The sequence below is a fragment of the Danio rerio genome, chromosome 20, assembly GCF_052040795.2.
Source record: "Danio rerio strain M-AB ecotype USA chromosome 20, GRCz13ab, whole genome shotgun sequence".
NCBI lineage: Eukaryota > Metazoa > Chordata > Actinopteri > Cypriniformes > Danionidae > Danio > Danio rerio.
The window spans coordinates 4,592,031-4,617,633 of record NC_141040.1 but is presented as its reverse complement, the minus strand read 5'-3'; the positions used below and the strand labels follow the sequence as shown (position 1 = coordinate 4,617,633).

Below are 25,603 nucleotides of genomic sequence, written 5' to 3'. Positions count from 1 at the left end.
TTAAATAACAGTGTCCATATTTTGTTGTGTAGGATTGTGAATTGCATTATGGGAGCTTGATCTCTGCTCTGTTGAAAATTCAAGTCAATAGTTTAAAGGGTCACGAAACACCAAAACACATTTTTTGAGCTGTTGACGGTCGTATATGTGTCCCACACTGCTAAAAACACTATTAGGACACCTATATTTCACTAAAAAGTGTAAATTGGTTGTTTTTGCGTTATTTCAAGCAAATTCGTACTTCCGGTTTGAAACGAAATTTTGAAGCTGCGTCACGGCCATGACATAATAGCGTGTATTCCAGCGTGCAGACTGGACGTCTGTGCCAGAGTGAGTCTTATTACGTCTTACAGTGTGCTGCATTAATGCATGAGTAAGGCTTGGTTCAAACCAATCAGCGCGCTCTATTGTGCAACTTCATTAATATTCATTACTATCAGAGTGTAGACGGCAGAGACGCCACATTGTATTGGCAAAACAAGCGTGAAGTGTTGCTTTTTTAGTTTGCTGCAGTTAAGTTTTGTTTTCATTTTCTCTCTGTGAGAGCTCAGCTGGAGTCACGTGTGGATTAACAGTGTACGCGACGCTCGACAACAATAACTTACGTGTCTAAGGAGGAACATTGTTTACCTGAGAGCTGTTCTCATCTGCAAACACTGAGATCCGGATTCGCTTGTAGTCTCCTCTAAATAAAGACGTGGCTCTAGTTGCTGGTGATTGTCCTGTCTCTACAGATTTGGTAAGTGAGCGACCAGTGCTCTTTGTTTATTCAGTTCGTATTTTATTCGTATCAAACAAACTATTGCACCGAGTGTAAACAAGTTAGCACTAACAGTTACAACCAAACTATAACCTTGTGTTGGATTTAGTGACCGGAATAACACACGCGGCTTTCTGACACTACCTGCCGTGTGCATCTAAGTTTCCGGGAAATGCGGAGTTTTTTTTTCTCTCATTCGTCGTGCGGTATCAAACATTGCATGAAAAATACACGCTTAGAGCAGTTCCTCCAATCAAATATCACGTTTGTCGGGAGGGACATGAATGAATTCCCTGAATGAAAGAGCCAAACTGCAGTTAAAGTCCACCATTTAATAATTTGGCAAATAATTCGACTACAGATGTCCATGTAAACACAGTCACATTGTCCGCTGTGGGTGTGTGTTTTGACTCTGAAATTCAGCGCGCCCAAATATACACTCCCACACCAAGCCTCTTTTTTTCCTCCGACACTCCCCCCTAAACAGAGCTGGACACGCCCACCTTTCTGTCTTTTTCCAAAGTAGAGGTGTAAAAACACCCTGCTGAAACGAGGGGGTTTCATGGCCCTTTAACAAAGTGACTTTCGACGACATTTCTGTTGTTTGAAGTCATTTAAATGTTCAATTCAATTCATTTGTATGACGCTTTGTTACAATAATTACGGTTTCGAACACTTTAACAATACATGTTTACGAACACTTTTACAATACACTTTTACAGTACACTTTTACGAACACGTTTTTACGCTTTTTACAATAATTACTGCCTCGAACATTATCAGAAAGGCTATTCCAGAGTTTAGGAGCCATAAATGAGAAGGCTCGACCTCCTTTAGTAGACTTTGCTACCAGAAGCCCTGACTTTTGAGGTCTTAAAGAGAAAGTTGGATTGTAGGGAGACATAATGTTGGTTAGCTACGATATTTAAAGCTTTATAGGTAAGAAGCAATATTTTTTATATTATTAATACATAAGAGGGTGCAGTAGGTAGTTCTGTCACCTCCCACAAGAAGGTCGCTATGGAGTTTGCATGTTCCCCCTGCGTTCGCGTGGGTTCCCCCGGGTGCTCCGGTTTCCCCCAGAGTCATGTGGTACAGGTGAATTAGGTAGGCTAAATTGTCCGTAGTGTATGAGTGTGAATGAGTGCGTGTGGATGTTTCCCAGAGATGGGTTGCAGCTGGAAGGGCATCAAAAGAAAATGAATGAATGAAAATGTTGTTAAATATGGTGACAAGATTTCTGGCAATACTGGATGGTGTAGTGATATCACCACAATTCATTCATACCCGTTACTCATGATTCACATGTTGTTTTCTGTTTATGTCTTAGAAATGCATTATAAGTCCTCAATCTTTTGCAGAGCTTTTGCTGTTTTGATTTACCAATGCTTTTTGCTGAGATTGTGAAAGTAGTAGTTTAAAGAATTCTGTATGTTCAGTTTGTCCTTAATCTCTGAAATAAATCAGCAAAAACATTCATTTCAATCATTCAATCTATTTTTCAATTCAGAATTGACCCTCAAGAAAATCGTTGTATACGTGTACAACCTTCGTGAAAATATGAAAATAGAACTTGGTTAATTATTAGAAACATTTTAGAAAAAAAAATTCAGTCATCATTTATATATCCTTTTAACCCTCCTGTTGATATAAGGGTCAAAAATGACCTGTGACCATTTTAACAGCAAAAAAACAAACAAAACTAGACTAAACAAAATACATATATATTTGTTTTTGCTGTTAAAATTATCAAGGGTCATTTTCAACCCTTATGTCAACGGGGGGTTAAAATAATATATTGGGTTATTTTAATTTTTAATAATTAATTTAATAACAATGTTTTAATTTTAATTTATTATTTAGTTTTTAATAAATATAATAATGTAATGTATATAATAACAAAAAAGTACTGGCAGTCTGGTACACATTTTTGGTAACATAATGAAGGTGACAAGAAATCATTCTTAAACTACTAAAAAATAAAAAAACGTAACTTTAAAACATTAAATACTAGAGTGGAGAAGTACTATAATAGAAATCAAAATCTTAAATAAATGTAAAAAGATTACAAATAACATGTGCGACTACTGTTAATTAACAGCTATATTTTACAGTAAAGGTTTTTAGATTTACACATTTGCATTTTACAGTTGTATGACTCATCTAAAATCAAATCAAATGTGTTTTTATAACAAAGCGGGTAAAAAAGTATTGAACACAGATTGTTTTTCTCAGAAAACATTTCTAAAGTTACTTTCGACTCATCAAATGTCAGTAATAACTAAAACATTCCATATATCTAATATATATCCATAAATCTGACCTGAGCAGTATATGTGACTCCGTTCTTTACACCCTTTATACAAATTATTAAATACATTGCAGTAGTTCGAAACTTTCTCGTTGTGTTGCTCCATTGTTATTACACTTTAGATTTTTCATTTTGTTTAATTTGTATGTTTGATTGTTTTGGTTTTTATTAAAATCTGGGTAAATGTCATGTCAACAGCTCCAAAAGAAATGTGTTTACTAGGGATGCCACGGTTCTTAATATAATGTTGAACCGTTCGGTACGATCTCCACAGTTCAATACGCGCTTGTGAATCGCGGTTTTCTCGGTTTTGCGTTTAAATAATTTGTGCGTTTTATATCTCCCCGAATTGACTGTGTGTGCCTGTAAGTCCATGAGCTGAGGTGAGGAAACTCCTGCCCTCGAGTAAATATCCAATCACTATTCTCTAAAGTAAGGGGGCGCTTGACCATCATTCCACACTTTAACATTGTGAGCGGCGGTGAAGTGAGGCTGAGCCAACAGTACAAGGTAGCACCGGCGAAGTAATGCAACAGTACGAGGACGGGCCTGCGTCTTTCAAATCTGCAGTGTGAGGACATTTCGGTTTTGCCGGTAAGTATAATGCCAATAAAAAAAAACGGTGAACAAAGCATAACTGTGTGCAAGCATTGTTTTACACGGATAACCATGACTGCACATCTGCAGCGCCATCACCCAGCAATATCACTGTCTTAAGGCAGAACAGCAGAGAAGGTAATAAAGTCCTCTAAATAGCAACAATCCCTCGCTGAATCTTTCAAGCAAACACAAGCAACTGGTTCCGAGAGACACATAAAATGACAAAGGCAGTGCTTTATAAACAGGGTGTTTATTGCTAGATTTGCAGCCGTTTTCAGTGATTGGAGATGCGGACTTTTGTCATCTTATAAAAGCACTCGATCCGCGTTACAGACCACAGTCTCGCATTGTTTCAGCACAGAGATAATTAAGATGTTTTATTTATGTTTACTGAAGTACAAATATGTTTATTTGAAATGGCCGATTTATCTTTATTCACTTCACATGTGTGTTTATTTTCAAAGTGTAGGATTTTATGTGTTCCCCAGTTTTACATGTACTACCAGATTTCAGTATTCATTTTTTTAATACAATACACCATGAACTACTGTACTTTTCTTGGCTTTTAAGTAAAACAAAATAAGTATTACTATCTTTTGATGATGCCAAGAAATTAATTCATGCTTTAATTTTCTCTCGGCTTGATTATTGCAATGCTATTTATACTGGTCTACCTAAGGGTTCTACAATGAAGTTGCAATTGATACAAAATGCAGCAGCCAGAGTTTTAATGAAATTGAAGAAACGAGAACACATTACACCAGTATTAATAGAATTACACTGGTCGCCTGTGCACCAAAGGATAGATTTTAAGATTCTTTTATTAGTTTTTAAAGCACTACACAATATGACACCTTCCTACATTTCCGACTGTTTAACAAAATATAATCCAAACCGTTTACTACGCTCTTCTAGTGCTGGACTTTTAGAATTTATCCTGTAAATCTGATGCGATCTGGCGGCACTTCTTTTAGCCATTATGCTCCAAAAATTTGGAACTGTCTCCCCCTTGAAGTGAAAGAATCACCAAGTATTCATGTTTTTAAAAAGCGTGTTAAGACACATCTTTTTAAAATTGCGTATGATTAAACAAGTTTGTTAGGTGTACGCATTTTATCTATTTTGTTGTAGGTTTATGTATGTAATGTATGGTGTGTGCCTGCATATGTAAGGACTATTGTGTGTGTGATCATGTGAATATATACTTACATTTTGTGTACATGAATGTTTTTATTTCAGTAAATGTGATAAGTTTTTGTGGTCTATTTTAATGCTTTTGTTGTTGTTTGTGAGGCACTTTGAGTTGCATGTATGTTGGAAAAGTGCTATACAAATAAAGTTTATTATTATTATTATTATTGCAATAAATCCTTTTTATTTTTTCTCCTCAACCTCTTACTGTTCCTATTCCCTATAAAATAAAACAACACACTTGTCAGAACTTGAGAACCAAAACGAAAACCATGTTAAAAAACAGAGGTATGTACTGAATCGTGGGCTAACTGTATTGTTGCATCCCTAGTATTTACCAGAAAAGAAAAAAAAACATGTTTGGATGTGCTCAATACTTATTTTGCCTGCTGTAACTATCAGTAAAATAAATAAAAAGAGGCATTATTGAATTTAAAGTGTTTCCTCACCTTGACCCTCTCACCCCACCCCCAACCCTCCCTCCTTCTTTCCCTCTCGCTCATTCTCACGCCTCAAAAAAGACTATTTTCCTTAACCTCTTAACAGCCCTTTAATGAGGTAGAGTCCTTTAAGCCGAGGGTACAAAGAGGACCCTCATGCGGGAAGATGTGAGCTCTTCTCTAGCCACCTGCCCAAACACAGGTGACTGAATTATAAAGAAGTCCCGTCATGGCTCACAATGGGACCACGTCCTACAGACACACTCACAATGACCCCCAGGGCCCTCCAGACCCTCCCATTGATTCCCAGCGTGCACTTCAGACACAAGAGGTCAAACTCCAGACAGCATCGCCTGCTTTACTTTGTCTGTTGGGACTCAGTGATCTGCTCTTGTTTTGGACTGGGAATTCACCCCACGTGAGGTCTCCTGTCTTCCTGTTTTGGAACATGGTCGGTCGGTTGGTTTGTTGACTGCAGGGATTTCACAGTGAAGTTTAAAGTCCTCGTGAAACAACAATAACGTTTTTTTATTTTGTTGTTAACTATTTATGTCCTAAGGATAACTATAAGCTAGTACATTCTCAGGCCCCATTTACACTAATGCGTTTAAGTTTGAAAACGCATAAGTTTTGCTACAGTTACGCCATCCGTCCACACTACGCCGGAGTTTTCGAGCTCCGAAAACAAAGTGTTTTGGAAACGCTTTAGAGGCTGTTTTCATTCTGAAACGCTGCTGCTCTGTCTCAGTGTGGATGGGGGAAAACGGAGACATCTGAAAACGGAGGCGGGGCTGCTGAGATTCACTACCTGATTGGGTCTTTTGTGTCATTGCGTATCCTTACCTTATTCGTCAAGTCCCTATCACATGACTATAACACATGGCTTTAACGCTACCGGAAGACAGCAGACCAGCCTTCACTGTAAACAACAACATGGACACAGAAATGGGAGCGTTGCTTGCTCTATTTTATGTTTTAGGCGCCATTGTGCAGTTATTCATTTGTTATGTTTAGTAACGACTCGACCTCGTCATCTGTCCACAAAAATACCTCTCTTGCTTTCTTTGCCATCGCGTTCACTGTTCAACCGGCGTTTGTTGACTAACAATAACCAAATGCAGAACAAGACGCAATTTTTTCTGTTTATACTAGAACGCGCATGGTCAGAGTGTGCGAATGGTCACGTGATATACGTTTTTGGTGGCGTAGTGTGGACGGAGATATGGTCAGAAATGCTAGGTGAAACGCTAGTGTGATCGTTTTTGATCTAAAACACCGTTTTAAAACTAAAACGCACTAGTGTAAACGGGGCCACAGAAATAAAGGTATGCGAGCTGTCACTGGGGTGGTACCTTTTTAAAAGGTAAACATATCGTCACCTTGGAATTATAAGGTTCTGTCTATGTTCTGAATGATTTAAATTGTGATATTGAGCTTCAAAGTTTTTGCATTTCATAGAAAACAGTATGTGTAACATGTGTTTTTAAATACAAAGCCTTGAAAATGTAAACAACTTATAGAAAACATCCAAACATGTAAATAAGTTGTTATTTAATTAGAATTTCTCAATAACTCGATTTCCATAATGGTACTGTACCTCAAAAGTATATATTAGCACCTACAAATGTTAAGAGGAACACTTTTGTTCTTTTTAGGTACTGATATTTAGCCTTGAGGTACTAATATGGACCTTTTAGAAACTAGGAAAACTACCGTAAAAGCTCATGTCATATTCAACTCTTGTAGTTTTGTCTTCATTTATTTTTGATTTCAGTAGTGACAAAGCTCGAGTCTTCAAACACACCATTTATTTTACAACAGGTTTTTAAACATAATAGTTTAATTAACTAATTTCTAATAACTACTTTTTCTTATCTTTCCCATGGTGACAGTGCATAATATTTTACCAGTTATTTTGCAAGATAGTTGTATTCAGACAAAGTCCCTTGAAGTATTCTATAGTCTTTGATTCAGATTAAAATGTAATTTAAAGACTTGATAAGGTTATGTTAACGAGGAAAGTTGGAATAATTACTTAAGTTATTGTACGACAAAAAATTACACCGTAAATATTACTTAAGGAGGCTAATAATACTGACCTAAATACATACATACAATACAAAAGCAGGTTAAAGAAAAAAAATATATATGTATGTTTTTTTAGACAAAACTGTGAAGATTTTCTTGGTTTGTTAAAGATCACTTGGAAAAAAATATTTTAAATTAACGGGAAGGCAAAATAAATTGCCTTTAACTGCATCTGTTACAGTTTACAGGTGCAAAAACATGCCTTTATGTACTTGAAATGTAAAAATGTGTTATCCTACAGTAAAAAGGTACTTGTTAAATAAATTAGCAAGAAGATTATTTTGAGTTTAAGTTATTTAATTATCTTGTTTATGAAGACTGCATGTAATTAAATGACTTTGAATAATTGTTTAAGTAGTTTGTGAGGTATGTTAAAATGTGCCCCCTAAAAGTACAAGTGGCCCCTTCATTTAAGACATTCTAACATTCAAAGTTGGAAATATTCAAATAAAAAAACATTAAAGCCATCTCTCTTAGGTGTAATTTGTTTTCTAACTATTTATAGTTCAGTTTTAGCGATCTTCGTCTTGACAATTGTGCTCCCTTCGAAGTGCACTTTGAAAACATTGATGTCATTTTGAACACAGCCTCATGGCAAAAGCTATAGGTGACCTATTATTTAAAAGCGGAATTTATGTTACGTCTCCAAAGCTTGTGAAAACCAAAAACACAGCATACGTTAATTCTTTCAATTTATAGTGTGTTATTTATTAAGTATCTGTACATGACATGGGCCTGCTGGTTAGAACTTTCTGCTGCGGTTTGCATGTGTCACATTGTAAAAGTAGACTTTTCAAAAAAATAAATAAATAAAATAAACAATATCCTACTTAATAATAATAATAATAATAATAATAATAATAATAATCATCATCATCATCATTAATATTATTAATATTTTATTTCAAGTAGGATTTTTTAAATTTCCTAATAAATAATAAATATTACATTTCTTATATATACTTTTTATATTAAATAGCCTCATTATTAATTAATTAATTAATTAATTTATTTATTTATTTATTTTATTTTATTGTATTGTATTGTATTGTATTGTATTTTATTTTATTTTATTTTATTTTATTTTATTTTAATTAATTAATTAATTTAAATTTTAATTAATTAATTAATTAATTTCTTTATTTATTTCTTTATTTATTTATTTATCTATTTACATGATTTATATTAGAGTGCATGTTAGCTTTTGTAAGTGATATGTTTTAGAATAGAATATGTATTGTTCAACTTCTCAATAATATTAGTAAAGCTGCAGGCCCTATGTGCCATTTACATATATTTCAGTTAATATGGAAAGCGAGTGCATGTTTTTACCAAAAGTAATATTGGATTTCACTTTAAATGCGTGTGCGTGTAAAACAATATCATTTGCACAAAGAAATAATGGGGTTCTTCTCTAAAGTTTAGACTGGGCATCATTATGGACATTTTGCGTTATAACTAACGTGGTTCAAGTGATAGATCAGTGACTGAGAAACTTTGGGTTTTGGGAAACACTCGTCACTACATCGTTCTTTTCCCAAACGATGCATCGTACTATGATAGTTCAGCCCCGAGTTACGTCATTGTTTGGAAAACGCACCCCTGGTCTAGAACTGCCACTGCACATTAATTCAGTTATTCCAATTATCTTAAGCTTAATACTAATCTTTACAATGTTTCAAGACAACACACGTCATTTTATTTTTGTCCAGTCGCAGGTTAATGAATTTAAAATGAAACTAATTGCCTTTAAGCTGAATTAAATTTAATTTAATTGTCTAAATGAGTCAATAAGCTGCTTTATACACATGACCTGTTTAGTTATTGTTTAAATTGTTTTCTTTGAAACTCCCAAAATGTTGGTTTGTTTTTGGCTGCACTGATATTTGTGCTGCATTTCACGTAAGGTATGGAAGTGACGGCTATATAGGCTTAATTTTGCAAGATGTGGAAAAGCCACGGAGATTTTGGCAGCTTTGAACATTTTATGGATGGTGTTAAGCAAAGACAAAGAGGCTTATTTGATTTATTTGACAGTCTAGAGGGTTTAAACGCGCAGAGAAACACAGGCCAACCTGACGCGTATGGGATCCTGCTGGAGCGTTTGACTGAAAGTATCTGTCTTCACTTACCACGTAACAAGCTCGGTGCTGAGCACACACTTCTCAAGATGTCGTGCCATAAAATAGACAGATATAAAAGTCACTTGAATATGAGGAGCTAATTATCTGCTTGTAAAAGGAGAGCACATATTTATTCACACAAGAATGGAGGGTCCCTGCCTAAAACCATCCTGCCGTATCTATAATTTATGAGTCATATTTAATATATAGCGGCTTGCAAATTTAGATTTTTTTTTTCTTGGCTATTTTGCAATCTACACTGCGCTACCTGACAAAATGTCGACTATCTGAGTTTTAGGAATAACAAATAATAACTTGACTTCTAGTTGACCATTTGGCCTCTAGATTACGCTTATTTTGCATAAATAAAATATAATCATTTTTTAAATTTTTAATTATTTAAATAGGACAGTGAGTTCTGACTTTGCTTGGACAAAAGTCTTGTCACTTAACAGAATTAATGTACAGTAAAGATTATAAAGTAATGCTGCAGTGGAAAAAGAATTAACATTGTGTCTGACTCAGGCATGCTCAATAATGTTTAAGTCTGGTGACTAGGCTGGCCAATCCTGAAGCACCTTGACATTCTTTGCTTTTAGAAACTTCAATGTGGAGGCTGAAGTATGAGAAGCGCTATCCTGCTGAAGAACTTGCCCTTTGCTGTGGTTTTTAATGTAATTGGCAGCCTGATCTCACAAGGAAACGTAAGTATTTTACTTTTTGTCAGTTTAGTGGCTAATTCATTAAGTTAAGTCGTACAAAAATGTACGATTTTGAAAAGGAGGTGTGGCACCCAACCCCACCCTAACCCCAACCGTCATTGGACAATTAAGAACAATTAAGACAACTTAATTGTTTTAAGATCAATCCACTTACATTTGTAAAAAAAAAAACTAATAAGTTAATTTATGTGCCCCTATAAATCTATATTGACCATATTTGGACCAGTAGGTATACCCAGATTTTCTTACAGACCAACTTTAAAGTAAATTTCTTTGTCATTTGCTAAATTTACAACTAATTTCAGAGTAAATTGCATTTTTACTCCACGTGGGATGCTCAAACCTCTTCTGATAGTGGCATTAAGCCACGGCTCAACCTATGAATGACTTACTTATACTTGCCTGTGCATATTTTAACCTTGAAAAAAAAGACACCTATACACATGCAGTGTTGGCGTTGATTTATGGCATACCTGACCCATTTTGCTTGCAGTATCTATCTTCTATTGAAATGCAGAATGATTCGAAATACCTGACCATAAAAATATGAGTCTTAAAGTTTATCCAACCTTGAAACCTACACTCTTTAGCTTTACGTGTCGAAATTCCTCTCGAGCCGCTGCGAACGGCACAATCACCTTGTGATTAGCTTCAAACGTAGGAACGATACGGCTCTGAAAATAAAACAACAGACGAGGCTCGCGCACTGAAAGATGGCTGATCGTGTACTCTGTAATTAAGCCAGTCTGCACTTGATGAAAGCAAATTCAACTGGCGGGGCTGCAGTTTCACAGCCAGTTTGCTTTTACGACATAATTACAGTCCAAATCAAATGAGGAGATTTCATATTTCGCCGGGACAAGCGCGGACTCTGGTGTCAACAATTACACTGACCCCCCCGAGGTAGAATCTAAATAGTTGAGTGATTCACCTCTGCCTGGGTACTTCAGGGAGGTCTGACTGCAAGAATTCAAATGACTGCAACTTGGAGCGAGCGGTGGCAATTATTCAGACCGTAGGTGTGGTTTTTTCATTATATACAGGCAACGCTTCACTGTTTCCCCCATTCCAATGTGTCATCAAGTATCTCCAGAGCTTGTATCAGCATGACCTGAGCTCATATTTCATTTATACAAATGGAATTGTTCTGCAGGGGAAAATTAATATCGGACTGCGCAGAATGGGTGTCAGCGTGCCATTGAATAGGATGGTGACTGTAACAACATAGTCCCTACAACCCCCATCACCCCACCCATTCCTCCTCCCTTAGGGCGACGTACATATCACACTTTTTTCACTTTTAGCAACTAAACAAGACAATGGTGCTAGTCATTTGAATAGATTACATGTAGTTAGTTGTGGTAGTAAGATAAATAGATAGATAGATGGATGGATGGATGGATGGATGGATGGATGGATGGATGGATGGATGGATGGATGGATGGATGGATGGATGGATGGATGGATGGATGGATGGATAGGTAGGTAGGTAGGTAGGTAGACAGACAGACAGACAGACTGGTAGGTAGATAGGTAGGTAGGTAGGTAGGTAGGTAGGTTGGTTGGTTGGTTGGTTGGTAGGTAGGTAGGTAGGTAGGTAGGTAGGTAGGTAGGTTGGTAGGTAGGTAGGTAGGTAGGTTGGTAGGTAGGTAGGCAGGTAGGTAGGTAGATGGATGGATGGATGGATGGATGGATGGATGGATAGATAGATAGATAGATAGATAGATAGATAGATAGATAGATAGATAGATAGATAGATAGATAGATAGATAGATAGATAGATAGATAGATAGATAGATAGATAGATAGATAGATAGATAGACAGACTGATAGGTAGGTAGATAGATAGATAGATAGATAGATAGATAGATAGATAGATAGATAGATAGATAGATAGATAGATAGATAGATAGATAGATAGATAGATAGATAGATAGATAGATAGATAGGTAGGTAGGTAGGTAGGTAGATGGATAGATAGATAGATAGATAGATAGATAGATAGATAGATAGATAGATAGATAGATAGATAGATAGATAGATAGATAGATAGATAGATAGATAGATAGATAGATAGATAGATAGATAGATAGATAGATACTACCATGGTGTCAAAACAACATCAATTTGACATCTAACATTGAAGTCAACAAACACATTAAAAATCAATTACAGGCATACCTGCCAACATTCTGATCATAAAATCCGGGAGATTTTATCCGGGGCTGCGCACGAAGGGAGGTAAGATCACAGGACAGACCCTTTATCAGTATTTGATGCTTTTTGATACCAATATTAGATGTCAGTTTAATATCGTTTTTACGTGCGCACGCGTACATGCTAGGATGCATAGCCTTCGGCCATTGACGTCGTTCTCTCAAAAAATGTGCTGATAATTATGGGTTGAGTTGAGAGCCACGTGAGCGTGATGCAGCGAGTGTTTACAAGTGTGGAGTCCCTTGAAGGAGCTCCGGATGGAGACTGTTGTTTTGTGTTTACCTTATGATTAAAGTTGTTGACGTCCGCCGGTTCCTGCTTTAAAATGAGCGAATTTGAGCCATTTGTACACTAAGGACGCGTTTAGAAAAAACAAAACACCAGCGAAGAAACTCTACACAGAGAAACACAACTACTGCCAACTAGTGTTTCGGAAGTGACTATTGCAGAGCAGCAGAAACAGCGTTTCACTTGAAGTATAAACCAGGCTTCAGTGTACATTGTTACATTAATTATTAACTTATCTTTGCGCTCAGCCAAAACACGTTACCTCGGAACAAGTAATAGATTCAAAAGATCAAAGTCAGGGAATATGTTGATGAGAAATAGTCAACAAGATAAATTAAATATCACATTTAAAGGGTCACGAAACACCAAAACACATTTTTTGAGCTGTCTCACCCTGCTAAAAACACTATTAGGACACATATATTTCACTAAAATGTTTAAATTGGTTGTTTTTGCGTTATTTCAAGCAAATTCGTACTTCCGGTTTGAAACTAATTTTTGAAGCTGCGTCACGGTCATGACATAATAGCGTGTATTCCAGCGTGCAGACTGGACGTCTGTGCCAGAGTGTGTCTTATTATGTCTTACAGTGTGATGCATTAATGCATGAGTAAGGCTTGGTTCAAACCAATCAGCGCGCTCTATTGTGCAACTTCATTAATATTCATTACTGTCACAGTGTTTAGACGACAGAGACGCCACGTTGTGTTGGCAAAACAAGCGTGAAGTGTTGCTTTTACAGTTTGCTGCAGTTAAGTTTGGTTTTCATTTTCTCTCTGTGAGAGCTCAGACTCACGCGTGGATTAACAGTGTACGCGACGCTCGACAACAATAACTTACGTGTCTAAGGAGGATTATTGTTTACCTGAGAGCTGTTCTCATCTGCAAACGCTGAGATCCGGATTCGCTTGTCTTCTCTTAATAAAGACGCGGCTCTAGTTGCTGGTGATTGTTCTGTCTCTACAGATTTGGTAAGTGAGCGACCAGTGCTCTTTGTTTATTCAGTTTGTTCGTATCGTATTGAACAAACTATTGCACCGAGTGTAACGTAAACATGTTAGCACTACAACCAAACTTTAACCTCGTGTAGGATTTTTACCGCATTTTGTGACCGGAATAACACACGCGGTTTTCTGACGCTACCTGCCGTGTGCATCTAAGTTACCCGGAAATGCTGAGGGTTTTTTTCTCTCATTCGCCGTGCGGTATCAAACATTGCATGAAAAATACACGCTTAGAGCAGTTCCTCCAATCAAATATCTCGTTTGTCGCGAGGGACATGAATGAATTCTCTGAATGAAAGACAGTTAAAGTCCACCATTTAATAATTTGGCAAATAATTCGACTACAGATGCCCATGTAAACACAGTCGCGTGCCCAAATAGACACTCCCACACTGTGCCTCTTTTCTTTCTCCGACACTACCCCCTAAACAGAGCTGGACACGCCCACTTTTCTGGCTTTTTCCAAAGTAGAGGTGTGAAAACACCCTGCTGAAACGAGGGGGTTTCATGGCCCTTTAACAAAAATAGTGAGACTGGATCCAGCGGTAGATCCTTAATATAGAGTTTACCAAACCTCGGTAGATATGCTGCAGCGCATGCCAGAGTGTGTGTGTGGTCACGTGATGTGCGTTTTTAGTGATGTGGTGTAGACGGAAAGTTGTTCAGAAACGCTGGCTGAAACAGTAGTGTGGACGTGGATCGTTTTCATTCTAAAACGCCGTTTTAAAGCTGAAACGCACTAGTGTAAACGGGGCCTTAGTTTCAGTATAGTTTGCACCAACACTGGGCTTTAGGTAGCATGAATGTAGCTCAGCTCAGCTGCTACATAATACAATGGTAACAAAGAGTGAATAAAGTCTAGCTGCTTCCATATAACCTAAAACCCAAGATCAGAGCAAACCAAACTGAAACTTAAGTGGCCGGCAATTCCAGCTTCACAATGCAGCGTTGACACCTTGAAGACAAATTAAGCAGTGCAAAAACAATCCAAACATAAGTGAGGATGAAATATGCGGAAGAATGAACACTTTCATTGGCTAGCCGCCAAGCATTCATGCCAAAATGTATAATGCATGAAGACACACTGGACCCGAAGAGACAAACAATTCTCAGACCATTTTTGCTGGTGTAAAATCTGTGCAGGCCTGGAGTTACATAAATAACAAGAGAGATATCAATTTAGTTTTCATCATACAAGAGTTACTCGCAGACAGCATCTTAAACTAGGACAGGAAATACATGTGTGCGGTCTTCGACACCACGAACTCTTTGTTCCTAAAGGTCATATCTCTGCTGTGGACAGATCTTCAGAAGCCACAGCTGCTGAATAGCCACAGATTATCCAAACATCTCTGCATCTCTGTCTTATAACGTCTCCTCTCCATAGCCTCTCGTTCCCACGGGCAAGCCAGCTGAAACAGATTTTCCCTGGTTGCCTTCTTGTCTGCCTCATGGGCTCGTCCTGCTCGCGGGACGCAGTTTGATTGGGCAGTGGTCAGGAGAACGGAGATTAGTAACTGGATCTACAGAGCAGAGGACTGCTGGGAAGACTCCCTGTCATCCGGTTGAAAAACTAGGACTCTGCGGTCTACAGCCATGGTCAAGGGGCGAACCGCAACCCCTGCTGACACCCCGTTTGTTGCGACCGCGCTTCATTCAGACCCCTCATTTGCCTGCCACTCTCCCAGTGTGCATCCCATTTGGATCCTAGTCGTTTTGGCCTGACAAATGAGGGGCTACTTCACCACCGTAGAGAGATATATCTCTTCCCATGGCAGAGAGAGAGGATAGGCCTAGTGGGACCTGCCATTTTGAGAGCCTAAAAGGGACCTTAAATGGCACACCAAATCTGAACTACGACACCAGCTCATGTGGTCAAAGCGACTTGGCAGCTCATTGGTGTGGCCGCTCATAATTAGAGTGCGAAAAGAAGTGGGACCTCGAGGGGGAAACTGGTGCCATGAATGAGGCTCTGGGAATCTGACTTTGCAAGCCGGCGGGGACGTGCTGGGGACTTGGATGTTTGTGGGCAGAAGATGTCTCCCAGATGTCCGGCTCCGTTGTAACCATACTCATCCTTCCTTCTTTAAAGAGTTCACCCCGAAATGAAAAAAAAAAAATAGCCCATGAGTTACTCAACCTCAAGCAGGCTAGGTACGCATGACTTTACTTCTTTCAGTCAAATACAATCTGGGTAATTTTTTAGTGTTTCAAGCTTTACAATGGCCTTCAATCTATCCATAACAGGTTAATTAGGTTAACTAGGCAGGTTAGGGTAATTAGGCAAGTTATTGTATAACGATGGTTTGTTCTGTAGACTATCGACAAAAAAAAAAAAAAAAAAAAACTTAAAGGGGCTAATAATTTTGACCTTAAAATTATTTTTTTTAATGAAAAACTGCTTTTATTCTAGCTGAAATAAAACAAATGAGACTTTCTCCAGAAGAATTATCAGACATACTGTGAAAATGTCCTTGCTCTAAAAAACATCGTTTGGGAAATATTTAAAAAGAGGAAAAAAATCAAAGGGGGCTAATATTTCTGACTTCAACTGTATGTCAAAAACCTCATCAATTTACTACAGAAGACCTTTGGTCACCCCCTGGAGCCATGTGAGGTCTTTGTATTATGGATGCATGCAGTTTATTAGACACTGGCAACGAGGCTTGCTTCCCAACCCTCATTAGTACTTAAAAAAAGTACCAAAGTTTCCCTATTAAAATGTTTTGGTACCAATATGAATTCTTTACGTACAAATGTGAACCTTTTGAAAATGCAGCAGGCCCACAACATCATAAGACGCTAGAATTAGGTTAGATTTAGGCAAGATCAGGGGTGTCTACACTCGGTCCTGGAGGGCCAGTGTTCTGGAGAGTTTACCTGAACAAGCTTACCTTGAAGCAAGTTGGAGCTAAACTCAGCTGGACACTGGCCCTTCAGGACCGACTTTGGACACCCCTGATTTAGACCATGAAGCCAGGTGACGAAAATTCAATGTTTAGCCAGCATCTAAGAAAAATGTTATTTTGACGTCCTATAACGATTTGGTTGATTTTAAGTTGTGTTGTAAAGTGAGCAAAATGCAACATTTGATAGATGTCATAGTGGTAACGTCCACACAATTTCAAGGTGTAACATGATCAGACATTGATATTTGGTTAATTTTAGGTTGATTTTAAGGTTGATGATTTGTCGGCCTGATGTTGGACTCTGACGTCAACTTGATTTTCATTTCCAAATAAAATCCAACGTCCCCATGAAGACGTTGACATCCTGTGCCTGCAGGGAAGGTATTGCATCAGTGACAGAATTCAGACCTTGATTTCTGAGAGTGTAGGATACCTTTAGAGCAGGGGTGTCCAAACTCAGTCCTGGAGAACCAGTGTCCATCATATTTTAATTCGAACCCCAATCAACACACCTGAACAAGCTAATCAAGCTCTTACTAGGTGTACTAGAAACTTCCTGGCAGGTGTGTTGAAGCAAGTTTGGGCTGAAGACAGCAGGGCACCGACCCTCGAAGACCGCCTTTTTGGACACCCCTGATTTAGATAATGTGGTCAGAAGACCAAAATTCAATGTTATTTTGACGCCAAATAACGATTTGGTTGATTTTAAGTTGTGTTGTAAAGTGAGCAAAATGCAACATTTGATAGATGTCATAGTGATAACGTCCACACAATTTCAAGGTGTAACATGATCAGACATTGATATTTGGTTAATTTTAGGTTGATTTTAAGGTTGATGATTTGTCGGATGTTGGACTCTGACGTCAACCTGATTTTCATTTCCAAATAAAATCCAACATCCCCATGATGACGTTGACATCCACCTGCAGGGAAGGTATTGCACCAGTGATAGAATTCAGACCTTGATTTCTGAGAGTGTAGGATACCTTTAGAGCAGGGGTGTCCAAACTCAGTCCTGGAGGGCCAGTGCCCATCATATTTTAATTCGAACCCCAATTAAACTTACCTGAACAAGCTAATCAAGCTCTTACTAGGTATACTAGAAACTTCCAAGCAGGTGTGTTAAAGCAAGTTTGAGCTGAAGACAGCAGGACACCGGCCCTCGAAGACCGCCTTTTGGGCACCCCTGATAAAGATAATGATGTCAGGGGACCAAAATTCAATGTTAACCCAGCATCTAAGGTCAATGTTATTTTGACGTCCAATAACGATTTGGTTGATTTTAAGTTGTGTTGGAAAGTGACCAAAATCCAACTTTTGATAGATGTCATAGGGGTAACGTCCACACAATGTCAAGGTGTAACATGATTAGACATTGATATTTGGTTGATTTTAGCTTGGACATTGACGTTCGTCTGACGTTGGATTCTGATGTCAACCCGATTTTTATTTTCAAACAAAGTCCAACGTCCCCATGATGACTTTGACATCCTGTGCCTGCAGGGAAGGTGTTGCACCAGTGACAGAATTCATACCTTGATTTCTGAGAGTGTAGGATACCTTTAGAGCAGGGGTGTCCAAACTCAGTCCTGGAGAACCAGTGTCCATCATATTTTAATTCGAACCCCAATTAAACACACCTGAACAAGCTAATCAAGCTCTTACTAGGTGTACTAGAAACTTCCTGGCAGGTGTGTTGAAGCAAGTTGGAGCTGACGACAGCAGAACACCGGCCCTCGAAGACCACCTTTTGGACACCCCTGATTTAGAAAGTGAGGTCAGGTGACTAAAATTCAATGTTACTTTGACGCCAAATTACGATTTGGTTGATAAGTTGTGTTGGAAAGTGACCAAAATGCAACATCTGATAGATGTCATAGGGGTAACGTCCACACAATGTCAAGGGAAAACATCATTAGAGATTGATATCTGGTTGATTTTAGGTTGATTTTAGCTTAGACATTGATGTCGGCCTGATGTTGGGTTCTGATGTCAACCCGATTTTCATTTCCAACCAAAATCCACCATTCCCATGATGACGTTGACATCCTGTGCTTGCAGAGAAGGTATCGCACCAGTGACAGAACTCTTGATTTTTGAGAGTCCTGGAGGGCTGGTGCCCATCATATTTTAATTCGAACCCCAATCAAACACACCTTAACAAGCTAATCAAGCTCTTACTAGGTATACTAGAAACTTCCAGGCAGGTCTGTTGAAGTAAATTGGAGCTAAATTACGCAGGACACCAGCCCTCCAGTACTGAGTTTGGACACCCCTGTTTTAAAGGGAATCATTTTGGGGTGAACTAACCCAAACGGACATTCCATATACGTAGCTTAAACTTGAAGGACGGACAAGTCGACATGTGATGAATGACCTACGAGACAATTGTTTGTTTACAATATCTCTAGGTCAGCCTATAGGTCTCCACATGAGTGGCTCATTCAAAAGGAAATGCTGTGACTGGCCATGTGTAAATGTTCTATGAAGAGTTTTTAAGTGCTTCCCCTCCCCAACATGAAACATTGTTGGAGCTACAAAAGACCCACCTGCCTCACAAAAGACGAGACGGGATGAGGCGAAGATGGGAGAGGTCAAGAGAGGTCAGACGAGATTTTGCGCACTCCACCCTCAGACTAAAGAGCAGGAAGGGCAGGTGCGTTGAAGATAGAGGTTTGACAAATTAGTGAAGTGTTTGGGGTCAAAGGTCAATGCAAATCAGCCCCGTTGGGCTTAACGCGCAAGTTTAAGTGGATTATAATAGAACATAAGCAGACGTGTCCTTTTTGTTTTCGTTTTTATTGTATTTTTTACATCCTCCTGTGGATGGATTTACCAAAATTATGAACAGATATAGTGACAAAACATTTGAATAGACTCACAATTTCATAATGGACTGCAAAATATAAAGATTTTTTGTTTGTTTTTGTTTTTTGCATCATTTCATAAAATGCCACTGAAATTACAAATACATTGAGTATTTAACAAGGAACAAAACATACAACGGGCATATATCCATAGAAATTTACGGAAATACCTGCACCAAAAAATAGGGAAGGATGGGGAAGGAAACAAAGGGGGAAAGGAGAAAACCCTGCTATGATATTCAATATTGTAGAAAAACAGAGGACAAAACGTTCGTCTCATTTAAAACACATATACAGAAGAGCTCAGTATCCTTATACTTCAACACTGTAAACACCATTTGTAGACAGTGTCATAGTTCTGTTTGATTCCAATTGTCCAGTTTAACCTCCACTGTCAAGAATTCGAAATCCATCTAAACAAATGAGTAAAGAAATGGCTTTTCTCAATCGAATCTGTGCGTTAAGACGTTTCCTTGAAAATGAAACACCCTTTACATTTCCCCAATAAATGTACAACCATCTTTTAATAATCCTTTCACTGTGTTTGGTTTGATTCCTCTAAATGAACTCAAACGAGATTTGTTCTGTTGTCTATCAAGAGTGTGTACTGCTTCAGAAGATAAAGGCTGAATATCAATTTGAGGCACGTCCGTGTTGTCTAGCTCTGTCTGTCTCCGAAAAGCCATTGCTAGCGCTTAAATTCGTCTCGCTTCCTTGACTACAACACATTTCCTTCTGATTTTCTTTCAAGTTGCGGCCACGTCCTGTCATTTACGCGAAGAGAGGTTTGCAAAGGATCTAAGTAGGTGATAAACTACACATCCATATTTAAAAAGGATTCTCGTCCTTGTGCTGTACATTTCTTTTTTAACGCACCCTTTAATTTTCAAGAGGGCAGCATGTGCAGCTTTAGCTTAACTTTTTTTTTAAAATTCAAGTCACAAATGTAAACTGTAAAAGCCACCGAATACAAATGGCAGGATGTTAGTGAATATGCAAATGGAGAAGAGTGACGGAGGCTCGTGTAAATTTGAGCTGACGATGTATGAAAGGAAACAGGTGGAGGCGATTCAGTGTGTGGGAACAGAGGTCGTAATGAGGAAATTATTTAATCCTGGGATCCTTTAGAGGGCAGGCAGTCACCCAGGGCTTCCAGAAAGCCCCAACACAATTCAGTGATTGCGGTTTGAACGTCGCACAGGATGGTGCATGGAATGCTACTGCAAATTATTGGCCTGTGTTTACGGTTACTTCAGGTGAGCACCTGTGGTTATTTTGGCGGCCATTTTGTCAGGATGGATTTATTTTATAAATGAACATAGTTCCTTGATAATTTAATAGTGGTAATTTAACATCCACTATGAACTAGTCAAGACTGCACGATAAACAATCTAATATAATACTTATGAAAGTGTTTGGCCTTGTTTGCGAGGTTTGTAAACCCCTGAAGGAGATAGCTGAGGAATGAGATGAAGAAGTGAAATGAATGCTAGTTTGAGTGAATGTAAACATGTTGATCTTTAAATCTAAAATATCAGCCTGATCTCACGAGAAAACGTATTTTGCATTTTGGCAGTTTAGTGGATAATTCATTCGAGTTCAGCTGTATGAAATTGTACGATTTAAAAAGGAGGCGTGGCACCTAACCACACCCCTAAACCCAACCGTCATTGGGGGATGAGCAAATCGTACTAAACTGTAAAAATTAGATCGTTTAAATTCAAACGAATTAGCCACTAAATAAAAAAGTTACGAATTGCCGTGAGATTGTGTTGAAAATATTGGCTATGAAAAATCTATTTTGGAAAAATAAGTCAGGAATGCAACACTGGTGGCCTCAACACTGTTTATATACAGGGAATCTTTATGTTGTGATTCTCATATATGAACTAGTTGGGGAACTTTCATTCAATCTAATTTCATTTCAAGTTGTCCAAAGAAATTCATTCAGATGCAGTCAAACTGCCTATCAGCTGCCTTAAAACATCCCTGGGTTTTTTTGCTCCCTTGTTGAATATTTTATTGTCAAAGTGACATTCAGTGCTTTGTATCTATCTACTGAATATAACCCATGAGAAGTGTGGCCATTGACAGCAATGATAATGTAAAACATTTCTCTCATTTTTAGAAGTTGACCTCTTCTTTAGAAATTACCCATTTGTTTCCTTTGAGGAAACTAGTTTAGAACACAAAACTGGCTGAAAGCCAAAATCTCAGTATTTGTCATATCAGATGGGGTGTAGAAACATAATTTCAGAAAGAGAATGCATCAGAAACCCATCCATAATGTACCGGCACATGCCATTTGTCATTACAAATAATCCAATAAATACAGAAATTATTGCACAGTAGAAAGGCTCCAAGAATTCCAAGTGGACTACTCCTCTGTTAGTTACTGGGATATGCGAGAAGGGTTTTTAGAACCGCAGTCTAACATTTCCCTGTGTTCTTGTTTCTCAGGTGGCAGTTTTTCACACACACACACACACACACACACACACACAAAACACTCCAAAAAAATATATAGTCAAGAAAAAGACTATCCAGCTAAACCCATAATGCAGTGCATCGCTAAGTGGTCTCAAGCTCTGTCAGCTTGTTCAAGTTTGACCTCACTGGTCAGCAAATGCTCACCGTGCCACTTCTTCACGTGTTTTTCCAGGGTGCTGTAGACGCTGAAGGGCATGTGGCAAATGTCACAGCGATACACCTCTTTGCCAAACTGCCCATGGGTCTTCATGTGCCGGGTAAGCTTACTGCTCTGGGCACAAGCGTAGCTGCACAGGTCACACTTGTAAGGCCTCTCACCTGTGTGGCTGCGCCGATGCACGGTCAGATTGCTGCAGTTCTTGAACACCTTGCCACAGTACTCACAGGTGTCACTCCGTCGACTCTCCTTGGAGCTAGGTGGCCTTCCTGGCCCAGGACCCCGCAAATGGAGGTGAGGTGTACTGCTGTCACTGCGCCCTGACATACCACCACCCTCAAGAATTTCCCCTGGAGGGGTGGAGAAGCGCAGGCTTCCTGTTTCAGATGAAGAGTGCTCAGAAGGAGTGCCAAAAGGCGATTGCCTAGAGTCATTAAAGCCCAGGAAGGGCTCCCTTATGAAGTGACGAGATGCAGCATAGCCAGCAAGCAACTGAGAATACACATTTTCAGGGGATATAACGGGCACCTGCGGCAGCTCGACATCCTTCTCCACCTTGATCCGCTTGGCGGAAGATCCAGAGAGGCTGGAGCTGGAAATGGGCATTGGCTTACGATGGAACATCGCAGAGATGGAATCCTCCGGGCCACAGCCTCTGCCATTCACCATGGGCTGTCTGTCCCTGTCGATCTCCCTTGCTTGTGAATCTCTGTCCATCCCCTCACATGGTCTGCTGCCTGGTGGCAGTCTCAAGTGATTGTCGAGGTTGTTGTATTGGCTTTCTGTCACTCTATCAGTGGCCAGAGGCTTATCCTCTGGAGTGGTTCTTGGGCCATTCTCTCTGTTTCTGCTCAACTCCGAGTCCATGCTTAGATTGGAATCAGGCCTGCTCCCATTTTGCTGCTCTTCCTCTTCTTCCTCCTCCTCCTCCTCCTCTTCATCATCTTCTTCCTCCTCATTATCGATTCCCTCCCTTGTGCCATTATCCTCACAGCTCTTAAGCCCCTCTCCAGCGGAATCTTGCCCTCCCTGCTCAGGTGAACTCCCCATAGAGCCTGATTTGTGCATGTGCGTCTTCATGTGGCGCTTTAGCTTGCTTGCCTGTGAACATGCATGGTCACAGAGATGGCACTTATAAGGTCTTTCGCCAGTGTGGCTACGTCTATGCACAATCAAGTTGCTTTGGAACTTGAAAGTCTTGCCACAGAATTCACAGGACTTGGCTTTGCCGACCTGGTTTAGCGGGGATGAAGAATTTCCCCTTGACGGAATTGATGGTGGCTGTGAGGGTGTGGGCAGGAACGGTAGAGCTTTGGAGCCATGCTGGAAGAGAGTGGGGCTGAGAAGTCGATGCATGGGAGGTACGCGGTTAGGTGAAAGAGGCGGAGTTGGACCACCATTGTTGTTGTTTCCCGCCAACTCACGAAGACGCTGAGAGAAGCCCATGGAGGGTTCATGGATGCCCATTGGTGTCATTCGCATCACCCGCTCAAAAGCACTTGGATGTTGGGACAGAAGACCCATCTCCTCTGGGCCAAGGCGTTCTAGGGGATGGCGTGGTGGGGGAGGGCTTACAAAGGGTGGCGTAGATGGCAAGCGGGTCTCGATGTAGCCATGCGGCGGTTCTCGTAGCAGTGGGGCACCCATACGCAACAGCTGGAAAGGGTTGCTGCCATCACCCAGAAAGCTGGCAAGTGGGGAACGGGGCAAGGCATCAGCCCCCAGTGGTGGAGGAAGAGCCATGCGAGGGGTAAGAGAGCAGCTAGTAGGGTGGGTGTCCAGGTAGATGCGTATCCCATGGGTGTTCTGTGCATGCTGCAGCAGAAACCACGCACTCGTAAAGGGTTGCTTACAAGTGGTGCAGATGTAACTGGAGGGCTCATCTTTTCCTGCAAGACACAAAACAAGTTGATGGAATTAATATACATACATATATAAGCTATTAACTCTCTTATATGATGCTAGCTGAGTTTTGACTTTAATAGCTTCCATGTCATTTGAGCATCTGTTTGTTCTCGGTGATGACTCTGAATGTAATCAAAGCTAAGAGAGTCCTCTATGGCGAGGTTCATGGATCATTTCTGTTTAAAAATTAAACGGGCAACATGTGAAAGACATCTCATTGCACTGCGGCGACAGCCATTTTAAAAGATTGAATGAAAATTACATCACCCTAAGAGGGGAGACAAGAGCCCTCTGATAGCCTAGCGGGTTATCTACTGTGTGGCAGGGCCGGCTGCTCTCTAAAGCTGTGTCAAAGAGGATCTGCCTGTAAGTGACTCACCCAGAATCACACTAGTCACACTAGGGGGTTAGTGAGAGCAGGGAAGCTCCCCGAGGGCTGGAGCCTAATGCAGATGGCAGGTATCGCCCACAGGCCACAACTCATTGTGCTAATGCTAATGTCAGCCAGACGTTAATATAGAACTACTCACTCCCCCCCACCTTTCGCTATTTCCATATGGAGATAATTCTGTGGCAAAAGAAAGAGAAAGAGAGGATTAAGAAAGAAAGAGAATGAAAGGGAATCATGTTGACAGGTCCGTACGCCTGACATAGTCAGGGGCACAGTTAGCACCCTTACGCTAATATTTGTTTGATATCAAATTTTAATAAATGCATTACTATTGAGTCTTGTGTGTCATAATATGTAATCTAGTGGCAATCGAGTCACTAGGAAGTGACCCTGACTGAAATTCTAAACATTTTATCAGGAGTTTGTGTTGTTGTTAAAAAACAAAACTGTTTCATTTTGCAGTTATTTTAACAATTTACACTAGAAGAGACGTCTGAGTGCTGAAGTGTGCCCCTAGATAATTGTCAAGATAATCATATTTCAGAAACTGGAGGGAGTGAATGGTTCTGTATGACCACAGCCTGTGTTTGGATTGGCTAGCCGCTAAATGGACACCTGGCAGGAGGGATTCTAGATGCTAAGAGAGTGGGGACAAGAGAAAAGAGGTGACGGAGATTAGATGCTAAAATACACACAGGCTGTTCATTTTTATTTCCAAGCCCTGGACAGCTGCCCAAGTCAACAACGGACACATTCCGAAGCCTCATTAACAAGCCATATTCCACCGATGGTCGTACAGGACGTCAGATGGACATTAAGAGTGCAATGTATAAATATACGCATTTGCGCGTGTGCGCTCACAATCTTACCCCCGACATAACTGCGTGCTCGGGCTCTTGCAATTTGCATCCTATCACATCATACAAAAAACACCATATGTTACTAAGGGACCGTGTCAGCTAACAGACAGGCAGACTTAATGACGACTAAAGACAAATTTCATCAACTTTCCAAACAAGCCAGAACGAGGGAGAGAAACCCGTAGTGAATAAGTTAGGATATGCTAATGACCCATCAGAGATCCATGTCTTGTGACAGCAGCTTGTGTGGGGTGATGGTGTGAAATTACCCATCAGGCTC

The 25,603-nt window shown here is 39.7% G+C and overlaps 1 protein-coding gene across 2 annotated transcripts in view; it reads right to left on the bottom strand.

Annotated features, from left to right (window-relative positions):
* Positions 1-19,433: 19,433 nt before the first annotated feature.
* The window catches only part of bcl11bb (BCL11 transcription factor B b), a 70,112-nt gene continuing 63,942 nt past the window's right edge, over positions 19,434-25,603 (bottom strand). For both annotated transcript variants that reach the window (XM_087297960.1, XM_087297959.1), the window contains exon 3: positions 19,434-24,056. In XM_087297960.1, the coding sequence (XP_087154086.1) occupies positions 22,102-24,056 (1,955 nt within the window). In that variant the 3' untranslated portion in view covers positions 19,434-22,101. The remainder of the gene's footprint in view (positions 24,057-25,603) is intronic.